The 24,138-nt window shown below is 40.6% G+C and overlaps 1 protein-coding gene across 4 annotated transcripts in view; it reads left to right on the top strand.

Moving 5' to 3' along the window:
• Positions 1 to 24,138, top strand: part of SHANK2 (SH3 and multiple ankyrin repeat domains 2) — a 247,720-nt gene that overhangs the window by 70,755 nt on the left and 152,827 nt on the right. For 3 of the 4 annotated variants that reach the window (XM_054275893.1, XM_054275894.1, XM_054275892.1), the window contains 2 exons: positions 3,483 to 3,652; positions 15,288 to 15,401. In XM_054275893.1, the coding sequence (XP_054131868.1) occupies positions 3,483 to 3,652; positions 15,288 to 15,401 (284 nt within the window). Of the gene's footprint in view, positions 1 to 102; positions 116 to 2,650; positions 2,674 to 3,482; positions 3,653 to 15,287; positions 15,402 to 24,138 lie in introns of all 4 variants that reach the window. The other variant, XM_054275891.1, reaches the window with a different exon arrangement.

Raw genomic sequence — 24,138 nt, 5'->3', positions numbered from 1 at the left:
TACCCTGCCTGTTCCTCTGCTCTCCCTGGCCAAACTGCCAGGCACTGTTTGTGATGGAAACAATACTGCTGGGCAGGGGGGATCTGGTGAATTGCGAGACAGAGTTGTCTGGCATGTAAGAAGGAGTGAAATTAAAGGGAAGGAAGAGGATGCAAATTCCATATGCCAGTGGTTTCATGCAGTAAAGCAAGCTCATCTTGCTTTGTTGTATGTTACAATAATGGCAAAAGCTCATTTGGGTATAAATTGGGTGGCATTTCCTCACAGAGCCCAGTAACAGCTCAAGATTAGTCTGTAATGAGGCTTCAACTGGATGATGAGTTAAGTGAAGAGACTGTGAGGTTCTGTTCAGAGAATGAGTGTTCTTCTGTTCCTCTGGATTCTGCTGATGCCATCAGGGAGGGAGGTTCTGACTTAGAGCCAATGATTATTTTAGCTGATTGGATAAAAATTCATTTTCATCAATATTCCTGGGAATATTGATGAATATGGGGATAACATGCTTTAAATTCTAGAAGTATAAACAATCCTTTGAGCTGGGGGTAACAATTAGAAATTCTTTTTGATAAAGCAAACATTTACTTGCTTTGACTCTGTTCAACCACTTTTCTCTTCCCTTTCTGAAAAGTAGCTCAGGTGACAATGGGAACAAATTTAATCCCTGAGAGTTTGTGGATATAAAACTTTGGTCTTTCTCTTAGTGCATCAGCATCACAGCTGCTGGAGCTGCTACCCAGCTGCAGAGTCCCCTCTGTGCCACCAAAACTTGTTTCAGAGAAGTCCAGAGTACGTACAAGTACCGAGAAGAGAGCTGGAGGCTCTATAAATTTAAAGACAACTACATGGATTTATATATATAATTTCTCCTGCAAATAATGCCTTTTCTTGCCACAGGCCCATTTTGCAGTCAGGAATGGCACCTTATGTGACATTTTCCTCACAGATTTTGTTTAACTGCATGACCACCTACTTACTGTTAGCTAAAAGTGGGAACTGTTGCTGTCTCTGCTTATTATTTGCAAATAATAACAGTCACCATGAAGCTGTTGCTCCCCTGGGATGGAAAAGCCCTTTTTGTCAGGGAAGGAGGTTGGGTTGTGGAGCAGAAGCAGCCAGAAGGGGCACAGTGATGGAGAAGGTCAGACTGTGACAAAGGGTTAATGGGGTCTGTGGGATTTGTGCTGTGGAGAGGTGCTGGAAAGCCATGCTGGAAGGGGTTCATGTGACCTTTGCAGCCCGTGTGGCTCAGGTGTTCTGTCTTCTCAAACTGAAAGAGGAGAGATTTAGATTGGATATTAGGAAGAAATTCTTTCCTGAGAGGGGGGCGAGTCACTGGAACAGAATTCCCAGAGAAGCTGTGGCTGCCCCTGGATCCCTGGAATTGTTCAAGGCCAGGCTGGAACAATCTGGTCCAGTGGAAGGTGTCCCTGCCCATGGCAGGGAGTGGCACTGGGTGGTCTTAAAGGTCCCTTTCAAATCAAACTGTTCTTGATTCTCACAAGGCTGTTGCTCTTCACAGCAAAGTGGTTGGGAGGGGGAAGCTGGGAAAGAAAGGAAAGGGACAGCCTTTGTGTGGAACTTACCCCACAGAAATGAGTGAATGAGGTGCCAGCACAGCCTCAGTGAGGGCTGAGCTGCCAAGGACGGCCACCTTCATCTGGCTGAGAGGGAAACATGTCTACACCTCTCTTGAAATCTCTGCATCCTCCTCCTGCTCCTTCCTGGCATGGTACTTTTTGGGCTTGGAGCCCACGCTGGGGACAAGCAAGGGAAAGGAAAGATCTCTTTTTAAAAAGTCCTGCACCCCACGTTGCAGCCCTGATTTCCATTAGTGAGCCTGTTGCCTAAGAAGTTCTGCATTCCTTGTGTGGGTTTAATGTGCCATTTCCCTTTTCTCTTTCAGTGAGGGAGAAAATGAATGTATCTTCTGTGCTCACAGTTAAAGTAGATGCTGGGAGATAACACTGGGAATAGCTGCCACCAGACTAGGCAGAAACACAGCTTGATACAAGTGGAAATCAGATGTGTAGCTACAGTTTATAGATCTGAATTTATTTTTTTTTTTATGGTGATGACTGTTCCTCCACTTATAAGGAAAAAGGAATGGAGCAAAAGAACTGAAATCTGAATGTCATCTTTTCCAGGCTTTCTTTAAACAACTGTGAGAGTTGGCTGAGGTTTCTGGTGCAAACTCCATCACAGACATGCAAGCAGAGCTCACTTCTAAACTCCTGAGTGGGGCTAACCATAAGCAGCATCCCTTCCCAGTAATAGAACAAAGCATGATGAAAGGGGCATGCAATTCCAAATGGTGAAGAGGTTACTGCAGGAAAGCAGGAGTGTTCCTGATAGGAAAGATCCAATAGGTGTGGGTTTGTATCAGACTTCTGTACCTATTGACTTACTGGCTCCCATTTTGGTAGGAGACTGGTTAAAAAAAAAAGGTGAAAACTCAGCAGACCCCAGCCCTTGCATTTCATTTTGCCTAAAGCAGTTTGAGATGCTTTCTTACATAAGGCAAGCAGAGTGTTATAATGCCAAACCACCACTAAATCACCCTTCTTCCTTTGGTAGCCTAACTTTTCCCTATCAAACTCTATTAAGATTACTCCTTCTCATGAATATTTTCTTTTCCTAGACTTTGGTTAAGACTGCAAGTTTTTATGCTTTGGGGTTTTTTTGAAGTTGACTGCTAGTGTATTGCACGTTTGTTATGATTTATCCTATAGGTTTCCAACCCTCTTTGGTATTTGCCTCTTTCTCTTTTCATATCTTTTTGACAGTTCACTCATTTTCCTACAGGTTTAAGAGTGATCTTCTGCATTGTTCACCACCTTTCAACAATTCCTTTTTTTATACACCATGACTGTGAGTTTGTGGTGACCTGTGGCTCTCCTGGGCACATTCTGGAGTCACTGAATGAGCTGGTGATTGCCATCCAGAAGAAATGATCATTTGGAAAATGTTAACCACAAGTACCAGGCTTTGTGCAGATCTAAATTTAACCTTGGGCCTTGGAGTGAGGAAGTAACTTGATTATTCAGTCCATTTAGTTAATAATTCAGTGATCTCACTTGTTCACTCTGTGTTACAAAGATATCCATTCCCAAGAATTGTAAATACAGACATTTTCAAGTCCCTCTGACAAATTGGCATGCTGGGAATGTATGATGGGCATGTAAATTTTGAATTTAATTAGGGCCTAGGAATGTGCAAGTTTAATATGCGGAAAAACTAAAAGCTTTAATGTTGTGTGTTTTCTGTTCTAGGCCATTATGGTCAGGTGAATATTGATCATGTTTCATACTGAAAGATTTCAACCCTTAAGAGCTCCTGTTTGGTATTTTTTCTGCAGGGTTTGATGTCTTACTGGGAGACAGTTTTGTTATTCACTGCTTAATTTAATCTTGCTAATGTGATTGTAAATTATTAACTTTCCCCTTTTGAATAAGCTGTTAATGATTTTTCATTTCAATTTCCAGTGCCATTTACAGTCCCAGTGCCAACAAAGATACTCTGTCTGCCTTGGATTATCAGGGTCCCAAAAGGAAGCTCTACAGTGCTGTCCCTGGGAGACTTTTTATTGTTGTAAAGCCATATCAACCTCAAGGGGAAGGGGAAATTCACCTGCACAAAGGAGATAGAGTCAAAGGTGAGCACCTAATTCATTTGGAATAAAACTTTTCTCCTGCTAGGTGGGAATTTTATGTAAAAATTCTCTTTTACAAGGGTGGAAATAATCTATATGGTGAAAGTACACTTATGCATTTGTTTCTTTGCAAGGTATTTTGCTCCTGGTATTGTTTTCTAACCAGCGCATATTTAGCTGCCACTTTAACTGCCTTCAAAGTGCTGCCACAACTCACAACTCTGTGCAGTAATAGCACCATTTTCTCTTACCCAGGACACAGAATTTGCTGCTGGAGCCATTCCAGAGGCACTGCTCCAGGGCTTTAAGGTGTTGTAAACCTGTTAGCTATCTAAAAAGCTCAGGAAGGGAATGGGGGTAAGGTCAGCTCTGCTTCAGGCCCTTTCCTCCAGGAACATTTAATTGCTTAAGTAGAAAATGTCCCCTCATGGGACTTGGGATAAGTGGGTAGGGAGAAGCTCCTGTAAATATAATTTTGGAGGAAGCATGGTGGTGCATGTGAAATTTCTGTTCAGTACTGCAATTACATGCTAAGACCAGGTTTAAATGAAGGCCAGGCTTTGTTATTGCTTTGAAGGCAGTCAATACATCCAGGTACAGCTGAAAAAAAGGGAGATAGGGTGTACAGGACTCACCTTCCCCAGAGTGAGGTGTGAGGCTGTGGCTTTGCACATCCAGGTAAAACAGAATAAAAGAGACTTTGTGTTGGACCCATACAAATCAAACAACAGTTATGGAAATCAAACAAAAGGGAATAAATTCAGTGTCCTAAATAAAAGTGTTAAGCAGCTGCAAATTTTCTTGCGAAGGGAACTATTTATCTCACAAAGGAAGACTTCAAATACCCCCTCCCTTGAGCCTACAAACAGTAGCTGGAAAAAAAAATAGGGAGCCATTAGAAGGTATTTTTGCATTTTTATTTTTGGATGTACTGATTCTGAAGCATTTTTGAGTTTAATAATTTCTGTTAACTCCAGCCCTCAGAAGATGTAAGACAGAAATTTGAAGAGTGTTGCACTTAAAGGTAAAACATGCAAAGTTAATTTTAAATGCAAGGACGAAGGGAGAAGGTTAAACTTAGAGTCTGTAGGGCTGAGAAGATAATTTTACAGTTCTCAAGGTTGTTCCCTGATCAGGTAGGAAGCAGTGATTATGATCTCATGGTGCACAAGAGCTAGGATGAAATTTTGGGGGTACTAAATAACTTTCTCCACTCAGTGTTCATAGAGGTCTGGCAGGTGGCAATGACAAGGAATGAGTGGCTGCTCCGTGGCAGGTGTTGGACGCAGAGATGTTCAATTGTCCTCTTGGATTTAAGGATGCAGGAATATTCTGTTTATGTAGAGGATGAAATAACAGCCACACAGATTCTTCTCACTAGAATAAGACAACTCTGGGAAAAGACAAGACAGAAATTGTGTTTCTTGGCAAAAGAGGAAACACTGCAACAGGTTGCCTGGAATGCTGAATTTTTTAGAGGCATTCCCTATCTGGCAGGTGGTTTACCTTAGGTTTGAGACTATTATATGCAAAAATAATCCCAGAATAAAGGATTTAAATTTCACTGAAATGTTTAATGTTTTTGAGAAATTAATTCAGGAGCCCTTGGTTCTAAGTTACGGCAACAGTCACTGGAAAACTTTGCAGGAGGGAATTAGTCCACTTTTCATGTTTTCATAAAATAGTGCAGCCTATATGGAGACCAATGATTTTGGGGGGGGCACTCTAAATGCTGAAATAAAAAATGGAATTGTGCCTGGGGTTTTTTCTTTGTGGAGAAAATGTAAGTTTATTCAAAGTAACTCATTAATTATTACTGCCATTAAAAGGGGGATGTGCCCATCCTACATCAAATCATTCCTGCAGGGATTATTTTTTCAGCTTCAAGAATCTGATTTGCACATTGAATTGAAATCTGGCAGAGTTTTTGCAGGTCCATTTGTTTTGAAGCATTTCAGAGAACTTGGCTGCAGCAAAGTCTGGCAAGGTTTCTACACGTGTCAGCGTGCTTTTGGGGAGGGTTTGGGGAAAGAAGAAGTGTGCACGGGGATTGTCAGTGTTACTCCCAAGGATGAAACCTTGTGAAGTGTAATTTAAGGCTGTTTGCATGGCAGGGCTGGAACAGTGTGTGACAAGCTCCCAGAGCTAATCAAAGGGAAAACTTCCAGAACAAGATCAAATCCTATTTCGTGTTACCATGTCAATGGTTCCTCAGCTGCAGCAAAAAATATGTCAAAATGAACACGGCAAGGTCATGGAGAGAACAAAGAGTGCAGGGAAGAGACAGTGGTGCTTTAAAGAGGTCTCTGTTGTGTAACAGTATCCAAGAAGCTGCTCAAACTTTTTGTGCCAAAAACCCGGGTCCAATTAAATCTAGATTCCCGTCCCTGTTTCAGTCAAAATGTAATTATTGCTAGACAGTAAGTGTAGTGATAGGACAAGGAGCTATGGCTTTGAACTGAAAGATGGTAGATTTAGACTAGATTTGAGGAAGAGATTCTTCCCTGAGAGGGGGTGAAGCCGTAGCAAAGGTGGCCCAGAGAAGCTGTGGCTGCCCCATTCCTAGAAGTGTCCAAGGACAGGCTGGACACAGCTTGGAGCAATATGGGATAGTGGAAGGTTACCCTTTCACTGGGAGAAGGCTGGAACAAGATGATCTTGAAGGTCCCTTCCAACCTAAACTATTCCAGGATTCTGTGATGTTTAAAAAAAATTACTCCATGTGATTAGGATGGGCTCCCTCTTCATCCTCTAAAAGCACAGGCAGTAGAACTCAGAGTCCTCAGTACTGTGGGAGTGCCAGAACTGCTGACTATAAGGAGATCCTGCATTTTTTCCTCTTCCTGAGCATGACTTCTTGGTACTGGATGTATTTCCTGTCTTTTACAGACTTAGCAAGACCATGGCTCAGCCTGTTTGGGGTTTAGCAACTTGCTCTGAACAGTACTCGGAGGAAATGGGAGAATATTAAACCTCATGGAATTCAATTTTTCCTTCACTTTGGATACATCCTACTGTCGCTGAGAGATGAAAAAGCTTTGTCTTGGCCCCTCTCCTCTGCCAGCTTGGTGACTGCACTGCCCTGTGTAGGACACTGATGCCCAGGTCCTGGCTCTTGGGTTGTTTTGGGGAATTCAAACATGGCCTGGCACTGGCAGAGAGATTGTGCCCCGTGTCCAGGCTGACCCCAGGGAAATGCTCATCACGAGTACATCCCATGAGACTAATCACAGCAAAGATGTAGCAAGGCATTTATTGCAGGGATAAAAACCCAGAACAACATATTAGAGAAAAGGATTACTTGGGAAATGTTTTTATGGATTTTCTTTTTTAACTTGGCAGAATTAGAAGGGTCACAGAGAGGGATGAATTCCTAAGGTCTTGATGAAAAATCAGATGTTTTCATCAGATGGAGATGAAGCAGGATTTGTTGGTTTTTTTCTTTCTAAAACTGGTAGAAGTGCATCAGTGACAATAGTTCACAGTGTGTGATACAAGGAAACTGCTCAGAGAAATCTGTGAATGGGCAAGGTTCAAAGAAATGTAAACTAAACAAAATGGTCTGGTATTCATAGGATATTACGTAGCCTGTACAAAAATACCTGCTGTATTTTTAGTTGTTAGTCATACACACTGACATCATTTGTGTGTCTGCCACTCATGAGAGAGGAGCCATGGCTGCTTGCAAAAATAAATCTGATATCTTTATTTACACCAGAATTGCCCTAATCTTATGTTTTCACATAAATAAAGGAGATGTAGTTTGATTCCTCACTAAACACTTCTAATATTTTGTTTTTATATTTTTTTTTCTTTCTTCCTTCTTTATCTGAAAGTCCATAGCAATAAATCTGCTGCAATCCAAATGCACACAAACATGTATAAAATATCTGCAACATGAATTTGAATCAGCTTTTGTGTTCCTAAATTGAATTCTTGCAGTGGAAATTGAGTGGTCTCTTTGATAGCAAAACTCAGAATGCAATGCTCAAACGATTTTTTGTGAGCAAATTAGCAGTTTTCTTGTCCATGAAGATAAAGCAATAGAGAAGGTTTTTGGGAAGGTAACAAGTCTGAGTTCCATGTGCAGACAGGCTCTGGCCACTTCAAAAATAAAAAAATCAGAATTATTTTCAGAGTCTGGGTAATGTTAAAACATACCTAAAATGCACATGAACCATCCTTCACTGATTTAGAAAGAAAAAAACCCACCTGCTTCAAATACTTTGAGAGCATTTGAAGTCTCACCCTGCTCACAGCTTTGTTTGTCGTAATCTCCCCAGATCCTTCTTCTTTCCAGGCTGCCCTGCCACAGCTCTCTCAGCCTTTTCTAGTGCCCATTGTATGGAAAAACAGGGAGTTATTTCAGCATCTCAAATATGCTCCAACAGACTCCCATGAGCCTCTGAGATAGCTGTGGTGCAGGCACATCCCAGCAGGGTTGTGGTAACCCAAATGCAGCTCTCAGCTCCATTCCTTGGGGTCAGAGGAGCAGGAGTAACTCAGCAGCAGCAGCTCAAGCATCTGCTCTGGGCAGGAAGTCAGTAGCTCTGTGCAGCAGAAATATTGACCCTTGTGACTCTGCTTTTATTTCAGCGTGATCTCAGCCAGCAGGGCAATCCAAATATATCGCTAACATTTTCATTTCTTGTGAAATCCACTTGTAAGTCATTTTGAAAAAGAAAGATTATTAAACCCCTGCTGTGCTCAAAGATATTGCCAACAGACAGTGCTTGTGGGCAGGAGGAAAGTTGGTCTCCTGGGCTTTTGCACTTGTTAGATTAGTAAACAAAATACTGGGAAGGGAAGAGCCTCAGAAAGGCTGTTCTGTTTCTTCAAGAGCATTTTGTACCTTGTGTGGGTAAGTGTGGCAGCAAAATTGAACCTAAGAGGTTTGCAAGGTATTGTTCAGCTGCTCTTTCACATGAAGGATGAAATGAATGTGAAACAGAATATTCATCTTACCCAGGTTCACTGGTCTGTTTTGCTTCCTTTCTGTCTCCTGACTTGAATGGTTTGATTTCAGCTCCTACCATGATAAATTATGGCTCACCACAGGTCCTATCCTAACTCATTCCTTCAAGCTGCTTGTGCCTGAAGCGCAGGACAGAGTGGTGCTGTCAAAATGCAGACAGACTTGCTCCTGCTCCAGCAGGAGAGTTCCCTTTGCTGTCAGAGGCCATGGGAAGGGATCAGGAGGTAAAAGCATCCACAAATCCCCTGTCATCATGCTTGGCTACTTTGACACATCCTTGCTTGAGTAGTCAGCAACTGGCCTGGAATATTCAGGGGACAGGAGCACCAGGAGTCAGAGAGGAGCTGGGAGTGCACCAGTGTGGTGCAATGCAACACTCCAGGCTCTGCATCTTGGTTGGCTTGGTGAAAGAGCCTAAGTGAGGGATGTGGGACTCCAGGCAGCTCTCTAAAATGCAGTTTATTCCATCCAAGAGTTACAGCAGTCCAGGGTGGTGGGTGACAGAGCCTGTGCCCACAGCTGCCAGCTCCAGCTGCAGGCAGGCCTGGAGCCCCTTTGCTTTAGGTTACATTGCATTACATACTTTTCTTTGTTGAGCATCTTAATACAGTAGAACCAATCTATACCTTAACTTTTATCTATAGCCTATCATAACTACTATAATTACCATATTCATGTTACTGTTCTCCAATCACTAAAAGTTAGCACATTACAGTTTAAGCTAGAAGTTATTATTCAGTTTTCTTGCAGTGTAAAATTCTGAGACCATTTTTCTACTTGCAACTTCGCTGACTTGTTTGCCTGTGCTATCTGTCTGCTTGTTAAAAACATCTTGTTTGAGGTGAGTTTATCCTTTGCTCTAAGCCATAAAAACCCCTTCTAACTAACATACCTTTTGCCTCCTTGGTTTTTCAGTAAGACTGGCTCAGCAATTCTTTTCTTCTATATCAAAACTTGCTTCCATCTCTATTCCTTCATCAGACTGTACATTTAAAAATCTTTCTGCTAAGTATACATATATGTGAGACTTTCTTCTCAAACTTTCATCTTTCCCAACAGCTTGGGGCCCCTTCTCTATTAATTCTCTCTGAATTTCCCTGATTTCAAGTTTGGGCATCACTATGGAGAAGGGCAAACTTGACTCTGACTGCACCTTCCTCAACAGAGTTGGGGATCAGAGGGTGGATTTCTGCAAAACCCAAATCAGTGCAGATTGATTTCTCACGCTGTTTTCATCTCACCCTCACTATCTCAAAACTATTTCACAGACACATAAATAACAGGGAAAAGGTGATCTTCATGGAAACTATGGCAAAGGGGGAAAAGCTCCCACAGAGGGCCAAATGTTGAACAGCACAGCTCAGTTCTATTCCAACTGAGCCATATTTCCTCAGATTTAGAGGATTACGTGTAGCTTATTGTGTTTGTAGGTTTGATGTAGGGAGTGGTTGCTCTGTTAGTTGCCCCAGTCATCTTCTCACCCCGAAGATGTTCTTCTCCTGAAGTGCTTGCTTGCACTGTTTCTTTCCTGGGAAAGCAGAGGTGAGAAAAGGTGAGGAGCTGTTTTAAGTCAGGATCTCTGTGTTATCTCCCTAATTTGGTCAGCTCCCATAACTCAAGCTGGGAAGGAACTGCTGCATTTCCTTGTCCACCACCAGGAATGTCTGTAGGGTCACAGCCCAGTGTGACTGCTCAGGTCAATTAGCCAGAGTCATTAACTGCAGATACTTCCAGGCTGTGGGTGGAGTGCTCAGGAGGGTCTGTGTGTGTGTGCTGGAACCCTCCCTGTGCCTGGCAGCAGGGTCAGGGGCACTGAGCTCCTCCCCACGCTACTGCTCTGACCTCAGCTTCTGTCAGGCTCCCTTAAGGACATCTCTGGGAGCCAGAACCAGCCTGCCCAGGAGACAAAACAGGCAGATCCTGCTCAGCATCCCTCACTGAGGCAGGGAGGGATTGCTGTCAGGAGCCAGAGTCAGAAAAATTCCTGTTTTTAACAGAGAGCACGATGAAGCTGTAACTCGCGCTGACCATCATCATGTTATACGGAAAGTCTGTTTTCACCAAAGAATCACGGAATCCCAGGGTGTTTTTAGGGGTTGGGATGGACCAGGGGTTGGGATGGCCATTGGTCCAGTCCCAATGCCCTGCTTTGGACACATCCAGGAATGAGATACCACAGCCGCCAATAAGTATTCCTGCATAGATTGTCTGTCATTTAGAAGCTCTCCTGCCAAAGACAAATAATTCTGAAAATTTACATCAGACAACAGACATTTCAGCAAGGGAAAAGCTGAAATCACAATGTTAATTATTTCTGAGAGAAAAAAGTCAGGCCTCTACCTATTAGAAATTAAAAATCTCCTGTATTTCAAATAAGAAAATTGAGACAAATTTTACCTTGGGACACAAGCCCAGAGTTTTTACATCAGCACAGGCTGGTTCAGCTGTTAATTTTTCTTTTCAATGGATTTCCAACTTTATACTTTACTTTCATTCTGTTGATTTTTCTTTTTTTTCCTGCTGGTTGCAGAAATGTTCTTTTTTCCCCGAATATGGTCTCTCATTCCCAATCCATATGATTATTTATTTTCCCAATAAAGAAGAATGCAGTTTATCCAAGCACTAAAAATTGATTTAGATATTACAAAGACATTTTAGGTACAGGCTGTAACAGCTGTAAAGACATTGGCCTGATTTTGGCTTTAAATTTCCTTGACATTTTTGCAAATAAGGCTGCCTGGAAGAATTTGCTCCTGGGCATTTCACTATCACAAGGAATTTAGAAAAAGTAGTCACCATAATTTGTTTGGAAAAAACATTTTCATTTCTTGTTGGGGCATGGAGGGAGCTGTAATGTGGGAGGATACATGTTCTATGTTCTTTTGATTAAAATTATTTTGATGGTATATTGAGTAATTAATCTGTTTGAGATTAAAATGCTATATTCATATCAATTACAATAGATACATTGCCAATATACTTAAATTTGTAAGAGACAGGGCATTCTATGCTCTATTCTATTAATTTTATAGTATATAATCTTGTAAAATATTCTATATATTTAATTTTCTGGCAGAATCTCGCTGATTTTAAGTACAATGCTTTAAAGACAATAAAATACAAGCTCCTGATTGTCACCTGCCTATCCATGTTTTCCTGTTACTCACTTGTTTGGTGCTTATCCAATTTTGCTTTGCAGTTTTGTTCATGTAATTGGACACAACTCCTCTTTTAAACCACACTTTTGTTGTGAAAAGATGTCTCAAGATACCTGATGTTACAAGAACCTTTATTTCACTCTTACAACAGCAGATTCTTTTTGTAATTCAGGTTGTGTGTGAAGAGCATCTGACCTGGTTTTGCCATAGCAACCGCACCTTTTAATTTTTCCAAAAGAAAAGTGAAAACCACTGGAAATTAGAAAGCCTTATTATTAATTTTGGGAAAGTTGTCCTTTTATTTACCATTGTTTTGTCCTTCAGCAGGGAAAACATTGATTCGAAAATCTCTTGCTGATAACAAATTATCTGTTACAGTGAATCTCTTAAACACTGTTGGGAGAGGAAAGATAAAAATGAAGACCTCATTCTAAAAAAACCATTCATGGGTACAACAGATAAATTACATTTTTCTATTTATCCTCTAAGTTCCCCACTTTGGAGTGAGTGAAGTGTTGCCAGTTTTTATAGATCTGTACTTTATTATAGCCTTGGCTCATGCTGCAGAATTTCTTATTAATGGCACCATGTGAGGGGGAGGAAGATCATTTCAAGGTTTTAGGGGATGCAGAACTATCTAGGGCTCAACTTCTGCATTGGAATATGAGCTTGTCCCCCACATCCACAGCAATTTGTCTGTCTGCACATCAGCTGAACCCAGGGCTGTCCCTCACTTGCCTCTTGTGTCATCTTTGTGCCTCTTGCAGCTCCAGAGGCTTTTCCTCCTTCTCCTGGCCCCCAGCAGGAAGTTTTTCCCAGAATGCTGAAGGCTGCCTGCATTCCAGCAGCACTCATTTCACCCTTCCACTTCTTTTCCATGGATGTTATGTCTTCAGGCAGGACTACACGTGTTTTTCCTCTGCTCTGGCTATTAGTGATGGCTAATACTCAATAATTCATATAATAATGGGCTAAAGTGGGTCTGGTTCTGCTCTGTAGGAATCCCTTTTCACCCTGCACTCACAGACAGTGTTCCAAGGCAAATTTCATTTCCCAAAAGTGTTGATTTGCATCAGCTGCTACTGCCATAAACACATGAAATCACTCCATGGTTGAAATGCCCAACTTCCTCCTTACAGTGCCTCTTTCTTTCTAGAGCTGGAATTGGGAGTGTCAGCAGATCTGACAGATTAATAAAATACCAAATTAGGAAAGTCTGTCTCAACGTCTAAGTAGTTTTTGTTCTGAGCATCTTGCCAGTTTGTGGAGTGAAATCCAGGACCGAGATTCAGTGCTGAAAACTCCTCTCTCAAAAAAAAAAAAAAAAAAAAAAAGCTAATTACTGACAATAGGACTCTCACTGTCTCACATTTGGAAATTTCTTTTGGCTGGAGTCCTACTCTCTCTTTTATGACAAATTAAACCGCTGTACAGTTGGATTCTACAATGATTCTAATATATATATATATAGGTTATTAACTTTTCCTGGTTCCACTTCTCATATCTATGAAATGCTTTCTTTTGTGAGCAGATGTTACATTGCTAAAAATGTATTGGAAGCTGCTGAATTCCCCATTTATACTGGATGGATGATGTTTTGTGTAACACTGAATTATCAGCTGGACAATGTGTGTTAGTTAATGTGCACAGGCTTTAAATATTTTTGACAACACCTGGAATACAGTAGCATATTTTTTTATTAATTATGCCCCATGTTTATATTTTTTTTAAAAGACATGCTAACATGTTTAAATTCGGCTCTATTTTCAGTGTAGAATTTTGGTGTCATCCAAGGTCAGTGCCCTCCCCCAGTATCCCATAACTTGCTAGGTTTATAGGAGTTATAGGTTATAGGTTTTCTCATATATGTCAGAAAGGTGCTTGACAAATGGTGCATTTGGGACCCCTCCAGGTGTAGGACTTTTCTTTAATGGATATTTCCTGGGACTTAGTATGTTCTTTTTACTGTGGTGGTGTGGAAATGTGCAGTTCATGGCATCTCTCTCTTGGAATATACTATATTAAAAGGCTTAAAAGTGACATAGTTATAAACATTTTGCTGTGAAATGCCTCTGTTAATAGATGGCCATGCTCTGTAAGTGATACCACAAATAGCTGAGTATTGCATTAATAAAACCCTGGTAAACATTTACTTTCCAATGCAGTTTTACAGCTCCTGGTGTCTCAAACCAGACTGCTTTCACCTTACCAAGAATTGGGTTTTTTTGCAGCTCTGATTAATTTAATTTTCATCCTGCTTAGTACTAGTGCAAATCAAGTTCAGCTTCAGTGCCCCTGAGTCACAGCAGCTGCACTGATCCCGAGTTCAATTGCAGCCAGGCAGGGACCAGGGTTTTAAAGTCTGGCAAGGTTTTAACAGTGTCAGAAGTGCTGGTATTGAAGACCATTAAAGCAGCTCTCCTTTATGTCCCTGTGCACTGAGATACCCTGCAGAGGCAGGATCCCAGGTACTGGAATCCCTCGGCAGAGAGATAGATTTGGGCTGGTTAGCCTTGATTGCAGCAGGGGCATTGGGGCTGAGCTGGCACTCAGTGGATGGAGCTGGGCTGATTTTGGGAAGCTCTGAGCACCTGTGCTGTGTGTCTGATCCAGATTCCCAATCAACCTGGTTTTGTTGAGGTATCACCTTTGTCTCAATATTAATGTACAGCTTCTTTCTAACAGTACATTTATAGTCCTCTAATACATAGTAAACTACAGTGGTTTGCAGGAACTTCTATAATAATAATAATTTAAACACCATAGCAAGTATTTTTAGGGTCCTTCCATCACCATAATTCACCTCCAGTTGCTTACTTATACAATTCTTGCTCTGCAGGCTTTGTCACAATCCTTTCTGAGTCCTAGAGTTAATATCAAGATAATTAGAAGTGCCAGATAAAAGCCTCTTCTCCTATTGACAAATCGTTCTCCTCCATATTGTTGTTTTCTTCTATAGAGAGAAAGATCATTGAAATGTTTCAAAAGGCATCTCCATTGTAGATCTCACCTATGGGAGGTTCAAGTGTTTGCTGTGTATTCAAGCCCTTAAATCACATTACTCAACCTGCATTGCAAATCCCTGGAGCTACCCACTAAATCAAATAACATGTTTCCTTAGGAGGCAGGAAAAACAGGAGATATCAAAATATGTATTATTAAAATCCATTTCAGTGTGGGTGCAATTTGACAATGTGTTCAGCACTTCATTTCAGCAGACAAGACAGTGGGTTTTTTTGGTAGTGGTATTACCATGTATTTATCCTTGATTAATCCAGCAGTGAGAACACTGAAAATGGAAACAAGGAAACTTGTGGTATAAAAAAATAAATTGGGGAGTGGTTACAAAGACTGAGGAGGGATGGTCCTGCTTAATGGTTACTCTGTGCCCATTTTGGGGGTACCAGCATTAGTTATTTCCAGGGGTTACTGAAGGTGTAATGCAAGAATTGTGTATTTGTGTGAGGAGGCAAAGTGTAACACTGCCTGTGTCTGCCCTGTTTAGTGCTGAGCATCGGAGAAGGCGGATTCTGGGAAGGCAGCACCCGGGGACATATTGGCTGGTTTCCTGCAGAGTGTGTGGAAGAAGTTCAGTGCAAACCAAATGAAAGCAAACCAGGTAATCACATCAAGCCCCTGTTGAACCCTAATGTGACAGATGCTATGTGTCTGACCCAACACACACATCAGGGCCTTTGTGCACTGCTAGAAATGGGAGAATTGGATAAAGCTGAGCTGCTGAGCTAAAAAATACAGGTAGATTTATTGATTGTATTTACTGTCCAAGCAAGCAGACTTTCTCATGAGGAACTATGCTGGGTGGTACTAAAGCCTTTACACAGAGCTGTATGCAGACATTTTGTATAGGATTATGTAGGTTTTTTTTATTTTCTAAAGTGTGGGAGAATGTCTAATGAGACAAATAAATAAGGGAAGAAAACCTGGTCAGTCATCTCCCAGCCTGAGGGAGTCATACAATGCATTTAGCTCTTGTTCACAGCCCTGTTGGCCTTTCCCTGAATGCTAGAGGAAGCATCCTTTAGTGGGATATCCCATACCCATCCTTGCTGATGACAAAGGAAATGGAATCCTCCTTTGTCACACGTGTATTGCCACAAGTAACTTTAAGCAAGGAGCCTTTATAGTCCTGGTATAATAAAAGAAATGAAATCTACATTAAAGCAGGTTATTTTAAGAATTACCTACCATCTCATCATTTCTCTGCTTTTAAGAATTAAGATGTGAGGACATCCTCTCTAATTAAAAGCTCATTATAAATGAGCTCTGAGAATATAATTAATGTTCTCCAGGAGTGTATGAAGTCTGAAATCATCTATTGATGTGTTTTTAGATCTCTGTTGTATTGATTAAGAACTTCTGGCATTGCACAGATGATACACTAAAATTTATGCATTGTATCATTCATTTACAGATGTTTTTCTTTTATGCATGTCATTATCAACTGCAAGGTATACTTTTCTTTTTTCTTTTCCCTATGTGGAGAGGTTGTGCTTCCTTTTCTATCTCCCTTTTGGGAGGGGAAAAGAGGAGGAGGGAAAACCAGATCTAATATTTGGAGAGAATGGATCCAGGCTCTGAGAATAGAGGGAGAACAGTTCTGTAGCTCTTCAAAGGGCTTGAGAAAAGTCAGAATTCAGAGATGGAAAGGTATTAAACAAAAGGAAGATTGAGGCTGGAATTGCCCTGTGTAGGAACAGTAACCCTGCATTAAATTTGAGCTATCATTTGTCTCCAGATCTGTAGAAAATTCTGAGGTCATGAAGTGAAGTTTAAAGATAAGAAAGAAGTTTTGCATCTTTTTAGTTGTTTTGAAGAGAGAGTAACCAAAAGTGTTTGTTACAAATCCTTAAAGACTTCCTTGAGAATTTCTTCAGGAGGTAAATTCAGTATGTGACAGGATTGTCTTAATAGATGATGATTGTTTTTTGAGCAAGAATGTCTTTGATCATTCGAAGGAACACAAAAATTAAGAAAAGAATTGTCACAAGAGGAACAAAAGGATTATGAAAGCTGGAAGCAAGAAAAGAATATAAACAGAAGCATGTTACAAATTTTCTGACATGAAATTATGAAGACTTATGCCATGTGTCTGGCAAAGCACCAGACATTTACTGTAATTTATAACTATTGCCTTCTTTCTGATTATTTTCCTGTTTGCTTATGGTACAGTGGGAATATTAATGTTAACATAGCTTAAGGCTTTAAATATGCCATTCTTCTACTCTAAAAAGGATGAAAATGTAATTAAATAAGAACAAAAGGGACACATTTTCTCTGGCAGTGAACTTGTACACTCCCATATTTTGCTGGGCTGTCTCAAAAAATGTCCTGCACCCAGAATGAGGTTCAGTGCTTCTGTGAGTAATGTGATAGAGGCTGGAGCTGGGAGGGAAATGAAATATGTGGAATGCACAGTATGTGCCATATTATTATTGAAATATGGCATGGAGCGAAAGCAGCTGATCACAGAATTGCTCTGTGCATTCCCTCTACATAGGAAACAATGGGAATGAAAGGGAAAAGCTTTATAAGCAAAAATCAGCCAGTATTCCCTCTGAGTAAAAATGAAGAAGTAATTTAGAAAAATGTGTTAGGCATGGTGAAATGATTAGAAATTAAATTAGGTCTGTTGGGATTGCTGAAAGAACATCAGCTGAGAAACATCACAAACTTGTGCCTCTTGCAAGAATTTGCATCGTGGTCTTTGCAAAGCAGCAGAACTTCTTATGATAATGATTTAGAAAGTAGATCATTTAAATGTGGAGGAAATGAAGCTCAGACTCAGCTTTTTCCATACCAGCACCACAGCAACAGTTCTTTCCCCTCAACAAGATTTAGGAACATTTCTTCCAGCAGCTTCCCTTTGCCATTAAGTTTGAACAATTGTGTTTAATAGAGGCTTGTCATTTGCACGCCATGAGTGAAGGAAAGAGGAATAGTTCTTGGAAAAAACAAACTCCAATTAAACACTCCAGGCCCAGTAAAACTGCTGGGCAGGTGTTTCATGTCAGGCTGATGTATAATCTTCCTTCTAAGGAAAGTTCCATTTTTAGGGAACTTTATTGCAATCCCAAATGTTCTCTGGAAGTGGGCAGGGCAGAACAGCACCTGGTTCCTGTGTTCTCCTCGAAGATACCATGCCAGCTTGGCAGGTTCTGTTTTCCAAAGAAAATCATATTGACTGGCATTAATTCTACTTCCTTTCTTTTATCCTCCATTAATTGAGACTTGTAGGAATTGCTGCATTATTTTGCTAGGGTTGATTCCAGGTCTATGGGCTCCCAATTATCCAGGTTGTCTCATTTGCCCTCTAATGGCACCAGCACAGGACCTGCTGCTTTCCAGTTTAAAGTTCCCTTGACATTTTGAGATCCAATGGAAAAAGAACAACAACAAAGAAAAGAAAATCATTATTGTGGTCTGCTAAATTCTTTTTTCTGCTTTTAATAAATTCTTACAAACAAGACTTTTGTGCTACCTTGTTTTAAAAAGTGCCAGTTTTTGGCATTTTGTAGCCAGTTTTTAACATTCTGCAGAATTATTCTGAGAGTAGAAATATTCCCTCAGATGAGATTGGCACATTATCTTATCTTGCATTTTACCTGCTCAAACAGAGAATATAAATGTCACATATTTACTCTTTCTGCATTGACAGTTATCTTGTGTTATTCAGAAATGAGCCAATTCCATTTTGAAATGTCTTTCTATTCCAAAATATGTTAAATTTTTTTTTGTTTGTTTTTTAATTTTTTTTCTAAAATGTTCTGGGTAAGTTGAAAAATGTTTCTCCTGCTTTAATTTATATGTTTCTGTTTGCCTTCCATCATAAGGTATTACATGAACTTGAGAGACTTACTACATAAATGCTTTCTGTTACACTTGTGATTTTATGCTCCACATCCTTCAGTATTTGGGGCTATCTGATTGCCCACAACTGAGGTGAAATATTCATTTTCAGGCTGGAAGTTATCTTTAGCTACACTCCGACTTTATAATTTATTGTTCCTCCCTCCCTAAAGTGCCTGGAGAACTCCCAAATTTTACCAATGATGCTGATATAAAGGCAGACTCAGCGTGTCTGAGAGATTCTTGCTGTCTTTCAACTCTTGGCCTCCCCAGTGCACCTTTCCTTGAGTTCCAGCCTCATTTTTTATATTTTCTTAGGATGAGTTTTCATTCCATGGCCTCCTTTGTGCCTCTTTCTATCCTGTGCCCTTGGGATACACCTTATTAGTAGCTGTAGGAGTGCTGGGAGTTTGTTTCAGATTAGGTCTGCTGCAGGCACGTGGCTGCAGTGACCATGAGCAGCTCTCCTTTTTCCAGGCAGGATCAAATCTGTGCCAGTCCCGGGGGCAGCACTGGCAGGGCACATTCCCAGCTCTGCTCTGCCCATGGAGCTGTGCCCGTGCTGACCTCTAGTGTCACAGCAGGCTCTGCCAGGCTCCACGCTGCCTTTTACTCTCCAAGGTGGCACAGAGGCATGGGATATTTGTGTTAGGAAAGGCCTGTATCAGGAATAGTGTGGCCAGCAGGAGCAGGGAGGTCATTCTTCCCCTGTACTCTGCACTGGTGAGGCCACACCTGGAGTGCTGTGTCCAGTTCTGGGCCCTCAGGTTGGGAAGGACATTGAGACACCTGAGCAGATCCAGAGGAGGCAACAGGGCTGGAGAGCGGCTGGGAACACAAACCCTGTGAGGAATCACTGAGGGAGCTGGGGGTGCTCAGCCTGGAGAAAAGGAGGCTCAGAGGTGACCTTATCCCTCTCTTAAGCTCCCTGAAGGGTGGCTGTGCTCAGGTGGGGTTGGTCTCTTTCTCCAGGCAGCACTGACAGAACCAGAGGACACAGTCTCAAGCTGCACCAAGGGAAATAGAGGTTGGATATTAGGAAAAGGTTTTTTATGGAAAGAGTGATAAAGTACTGGAATGGCCTGCCCAGGGAGGTGGTGGAGGCACCATCCCTGGATGTGTTTAGGAGAAGGCTGGATGTGGCACCTGGGTGCCATGGTTCAGGTGAGGTGTCAGGGCATGGGTTGGACTCGAGGATCTTGAAGGTCTCTTCCAACCCAGTCATTCTGTGAATTTTGTGAACTCTGTGACCTCAGTGATCACCAAGACCATCCTGTCAGCCAGACTGAGTGCCACCTCCAGTCTGAGCACAGTGCCTGTGCTTTTGTTTGGTATCCCTCATTCCTGAGTTTCCAGCAACTTGAAAACGTAGAGACAGATTATCCAGGAATAGCAGAGTTCCCTTGCAATTTCTTTTTTACCTATGTAACTGTACACAGCTCTTAAAAGCAGAAACTGCAGCAATCCTTGTCCAGCATTCCCTCTCGATCCCACAAGCTACCAAACAAGTCCAAGCTGTGTTAATAAAATGAATCCTTTTGCTGTTTCTGAAGCAGAGAATTTTCTGTTTTCCACATTCTTAGTTTTTAACGCCCCGTGCGTTCAGTAAAACCAGATTTGTTCCTCATTTCCACCATCCCTTTTTATAATTAGCACAACACCTTCCCAGGCAGTCGAGCCAGCCAGGCTGCTAGAAAATGGATTTGCCTTGCTGCAGGAAGGAAAGATGCTTTACTGTGGATTGAGGAGCTGACATCTGTACTGGCCTTCCAGAAGGACAGGAGTCTTGCTTTCCCAAATTTGCTGCCTGGACATAATAGATATCCATATGTAAAACCAGTGCCTTATCCCATATAATTGACTCTATGATTCTGTGTTAAACACAGCAGTGGAGGGGAAAAAAAGCAAATAAAATCCCCCTTTTCATCCAGCCTAAATGGCCCACCTTTTACAAATGACCCAGATTAGCAAAATCCTATTTAACAAATTATTCCTGGTTTGTTACGATCAGTTCTGGCTAATTTTAGCTAGAAAGGCAACTGAAGAATAAATAGAAATATTGTAGTGATTATTAGAACTCTGAAAAATTCTATACACAAATAACTTTGGAAACCACTAGAAATAAGTGGGTTTCAATGAGACAGAGGAGATGGTATCTCACCAAATGAGCACCTCAAGGGTTTTGATAAAAAATTTTGATAAATTCTCCTTCCACAAGATTTCACCTTGAGTAGAAGGTGCCTGTGTACCTGTGACAGAATTATTGTGCAACTTGAACTGTTTGGTGTGAGCAGCAGCAGTTAAGGACAAAATATTGCTGCAGCTGGAAGGACTAAATGGAGGCAGTATAAAAGAAATTTATATATGTAAGGGAAAGATATTTTTGTTGGGAAAGTTAATCACAAACATCATTATGGCAGTAGTGTAAGGAGCTAAGAATTCTGAAAGCTGGGAAATAAGTTCTCACTCAACCGTGCAGGCTGGACTCAATATGGCCAAGAGAGTATAAAGCCAAATTACTATCAAATTGGAAAGGCAAGATTGCCTCACTTGTAGTTGAAAAATTGTGCTGGGATGCAGATACAAAGGCAGCCATTTCAAATGGGTTGAAAGCTCAAGGGATGAATATTACACCTATTTATATTAATTATGTTAGGTTATACATATTATATTATATTATATTACATTACATTACATTACATCACATCGCATCACATCACATCATATCATATCATATCATATCATATCATATCAATTTTTATTATAATACGTTTATTATATTAATTTTTATTATATTATATGTATTATATTATATTGAATTTTTAATCCCAGTCAGGCTCTGAAGGTTATCCCGTTGTAACCCTGGTACCCAGAGCCCAAGCTGACTGTTCAGTCAGTCCTCCTGCCCTGAGGGATGTCATGCAAGCTCTGACCTCTGAAATACTCTTTCCTGCCTTGCTTCTGTGTTTTGCACAACCAGCCACCTGGCTTATGGGATTCTGAACAATTTCATCTTTTGAGAAGTGATTTTCTGCCACATAATATTTCCCATGGACAGATCTGTCATTAAAAAAAATTGGGAATTGATGACAACACGGTGATCATAGACAAAGATATTCTGTTTCTGATTTATCCTTTAGAAAGATCAGGAATATGCCATATACCATATATTTGCTTAAACTGCATTCTCCTCCATCAATCAGTGGGAAAACTATACTGCAACCAAAAAAAAGAAAAAAAAATCTATGCAAAGAACTAGATGTGAGGTGCTGGCAAGGCAGCCCACAAAGCTTGGTGCAGTAATAATCAACTAATTCTGACAACTCTCTGTAGCTGAGGATGTAAATCAACCCCACTTTTTTGTCTCAAGTGATGGAAATTCAAAGAATGAACCTCAGCAAGTTTCTGCACTTTAGCTTTGCTGAGCGAGGCATTTATGCTCCCAGTGATGACAAACAGCAGTTTGGGAAAAGGCTCTGGAATGAATCATCACTCAATAATAAAGGGAAGGGGGAGGCAGAGGTGACTGGAGAGCTGTTTTTATCTGCAGGCTGGCTATGGGAGAGAGCCATCTGCTTCCCACACAACCTGCAGGGCATGCTCCCTGGCCAAAGGTGCCTTCAAAAGCCTTTTCTTCTTTCAGTCTTCATCTTCTGAGCAAGAAGCAATGGAGATTTCCTACTCTAACAGGAGTATTTGTTAGAAATCCTTGGGAACACTGAGTCAACCCATTTCTCAAATAATGATGCAGGTCTGGTTTGAAGGAAGAGTAAAAGAAAGGATTCCATGATAATAATTTCATCATTTGCCAAGGTTTTGAGAGCAGTATAAAACCAAAGCATCAAACAAAATTATTCAAATTAAAAAAAAAAAAAAAAGCAAGCCCATGTCTAGAGCTTGTAGGGAATGTAAGCCTGTCTGCATACTTATCTCTGAATAAGGAATTTTTAATTCATAATATTTTACTGTCTGGGCTGCTCAGCTGACATGTACTTCATCCCTTTCACTCGCATTTCCATGCTTGCTAAGAGCCACTTAGGAATAACTCTAATCAGCTGGAAGGGAGCAGCACAACTCTCCAAAGCATTGAAATAGGCTAAAAATAAAATGCATAGCAATATAAAATGAGAGTTATGTGGTAGGAAACTCAACATTTCCAGTACATCTGGGATTGCTGCTGTGTGAAATCGGACATGCAGGTGGGGAGTTTTTCCTCTTCTGGTTCTTTCTGCACTTTTTTTTCCTCAAGAAATCATTTGTCACACCACCGAGGATCAAAGAAGTGCAAACTCTGAGGGATGTCTCAAGAAAGGAGTTACTGTGATGGTTTATTCCTTTTACTTCCAGTGATGCATTCCCATTTTCTGTTCAAAATCACAGCCCATGGAATATTTTCAAGTTGAGAGCAGATAGAGACATCAGAGATGTCTAATGTTACAAATTACTGTAGAAGCACCAAAAAGTCAAAGCTATGAAGTGAATGATTTATGAAATGATGGAGCCTCCTGGGGAATTTAAGCCCAATTATTGGTTTAAGAGAGAATACTTCAGCTTGTGGCAGAATTTGAGCAGCCCTGTTCTGCAACATGCTAAAAAACTAGGAGTAATACCTAATTTTTGATTCCCAGTTGCTCTTGTGGAAACTACTCATATAACATGTTTTTTTCAAGCCATTCAAATCTGTTTTGAGCCTCTCAAATTTTAACAAACCTGGCAGATCTTAATGACTGTTACTAGACAGAAATCTGTAGCTTTTACATCCTGGAATTCTGGAGCTTTTCAAATTTCATCAAGAATATATATTTTAATTATAGCATCTCTACACTAATAGTTTTTTGGGGATTTTTTGGTTTGTTTTTGGTTTGTTTTTTTTTTTTTTTTGTAATTAGTGACACTTTTTAGTATCTTATGAACCTATGATCAACTATAGTTGATCTTTTTGCTTTCTCTAAGTATCTTAAATGACAGTAGAATAGCTTTTACTTTGATTTAACATCCATTTTTCCCCCTGAAATTCTGTTTAACCAGGATTCTCTGATGCACCTGTGTAAATATTATTTATATCAAATTCTGTTCAAATCATTCTGGCTGTCTATCAGAATTAAATATAATGGCCTAATTAATCTAACTCATTACATTTAGAATGACCTAACACTTTTAAAAGTAACTTTGGGGAAAAAAAAAAAAAAAAAGCAAGGCAAGCCTTAGATCTGTACATATTCCAAAAGTGTTGAGAAGTCATCTTTTTCTGCTGCACTAAATGACACATTGGGGCTTTTTTCCCCTTCTGATTTTTAATGGCTCAGATAAAAGGCCTGACAACAGAGGCTGAAAACTCTTTGAAACTCTCCCCAGTTAGTTGAGATCAAATTCTTCTTAATTTAAGGAAGATGATGGAGCAACTGCTTAAAGTAATGGCAGTGCTGGAGGTAATCAGGAAAATGATGCCTGAACAGAGCAGCTGTCAGATAATCCATATTCTGTTCTGG

This window comes from Melozone crissalis, unplaced genomic scaffold, assembly GCF_028551555.1.
Source record: "Melozone crissalis strain CALT ecotype California unplaced genomic scaffold, PUWL_Pcris_2 ptg000018l_1, whole genome shotgun sequence".
NCBI lineage: Eukaryota > Metazoa > Chordata > Aves > Passeriformes > Passerellidae > Melozone > Melozone crissalis.
Note: the sequence above shows the minus strand (reverse complement) of the source record. Positions and strands in the feature narration are given on the sequence as shown.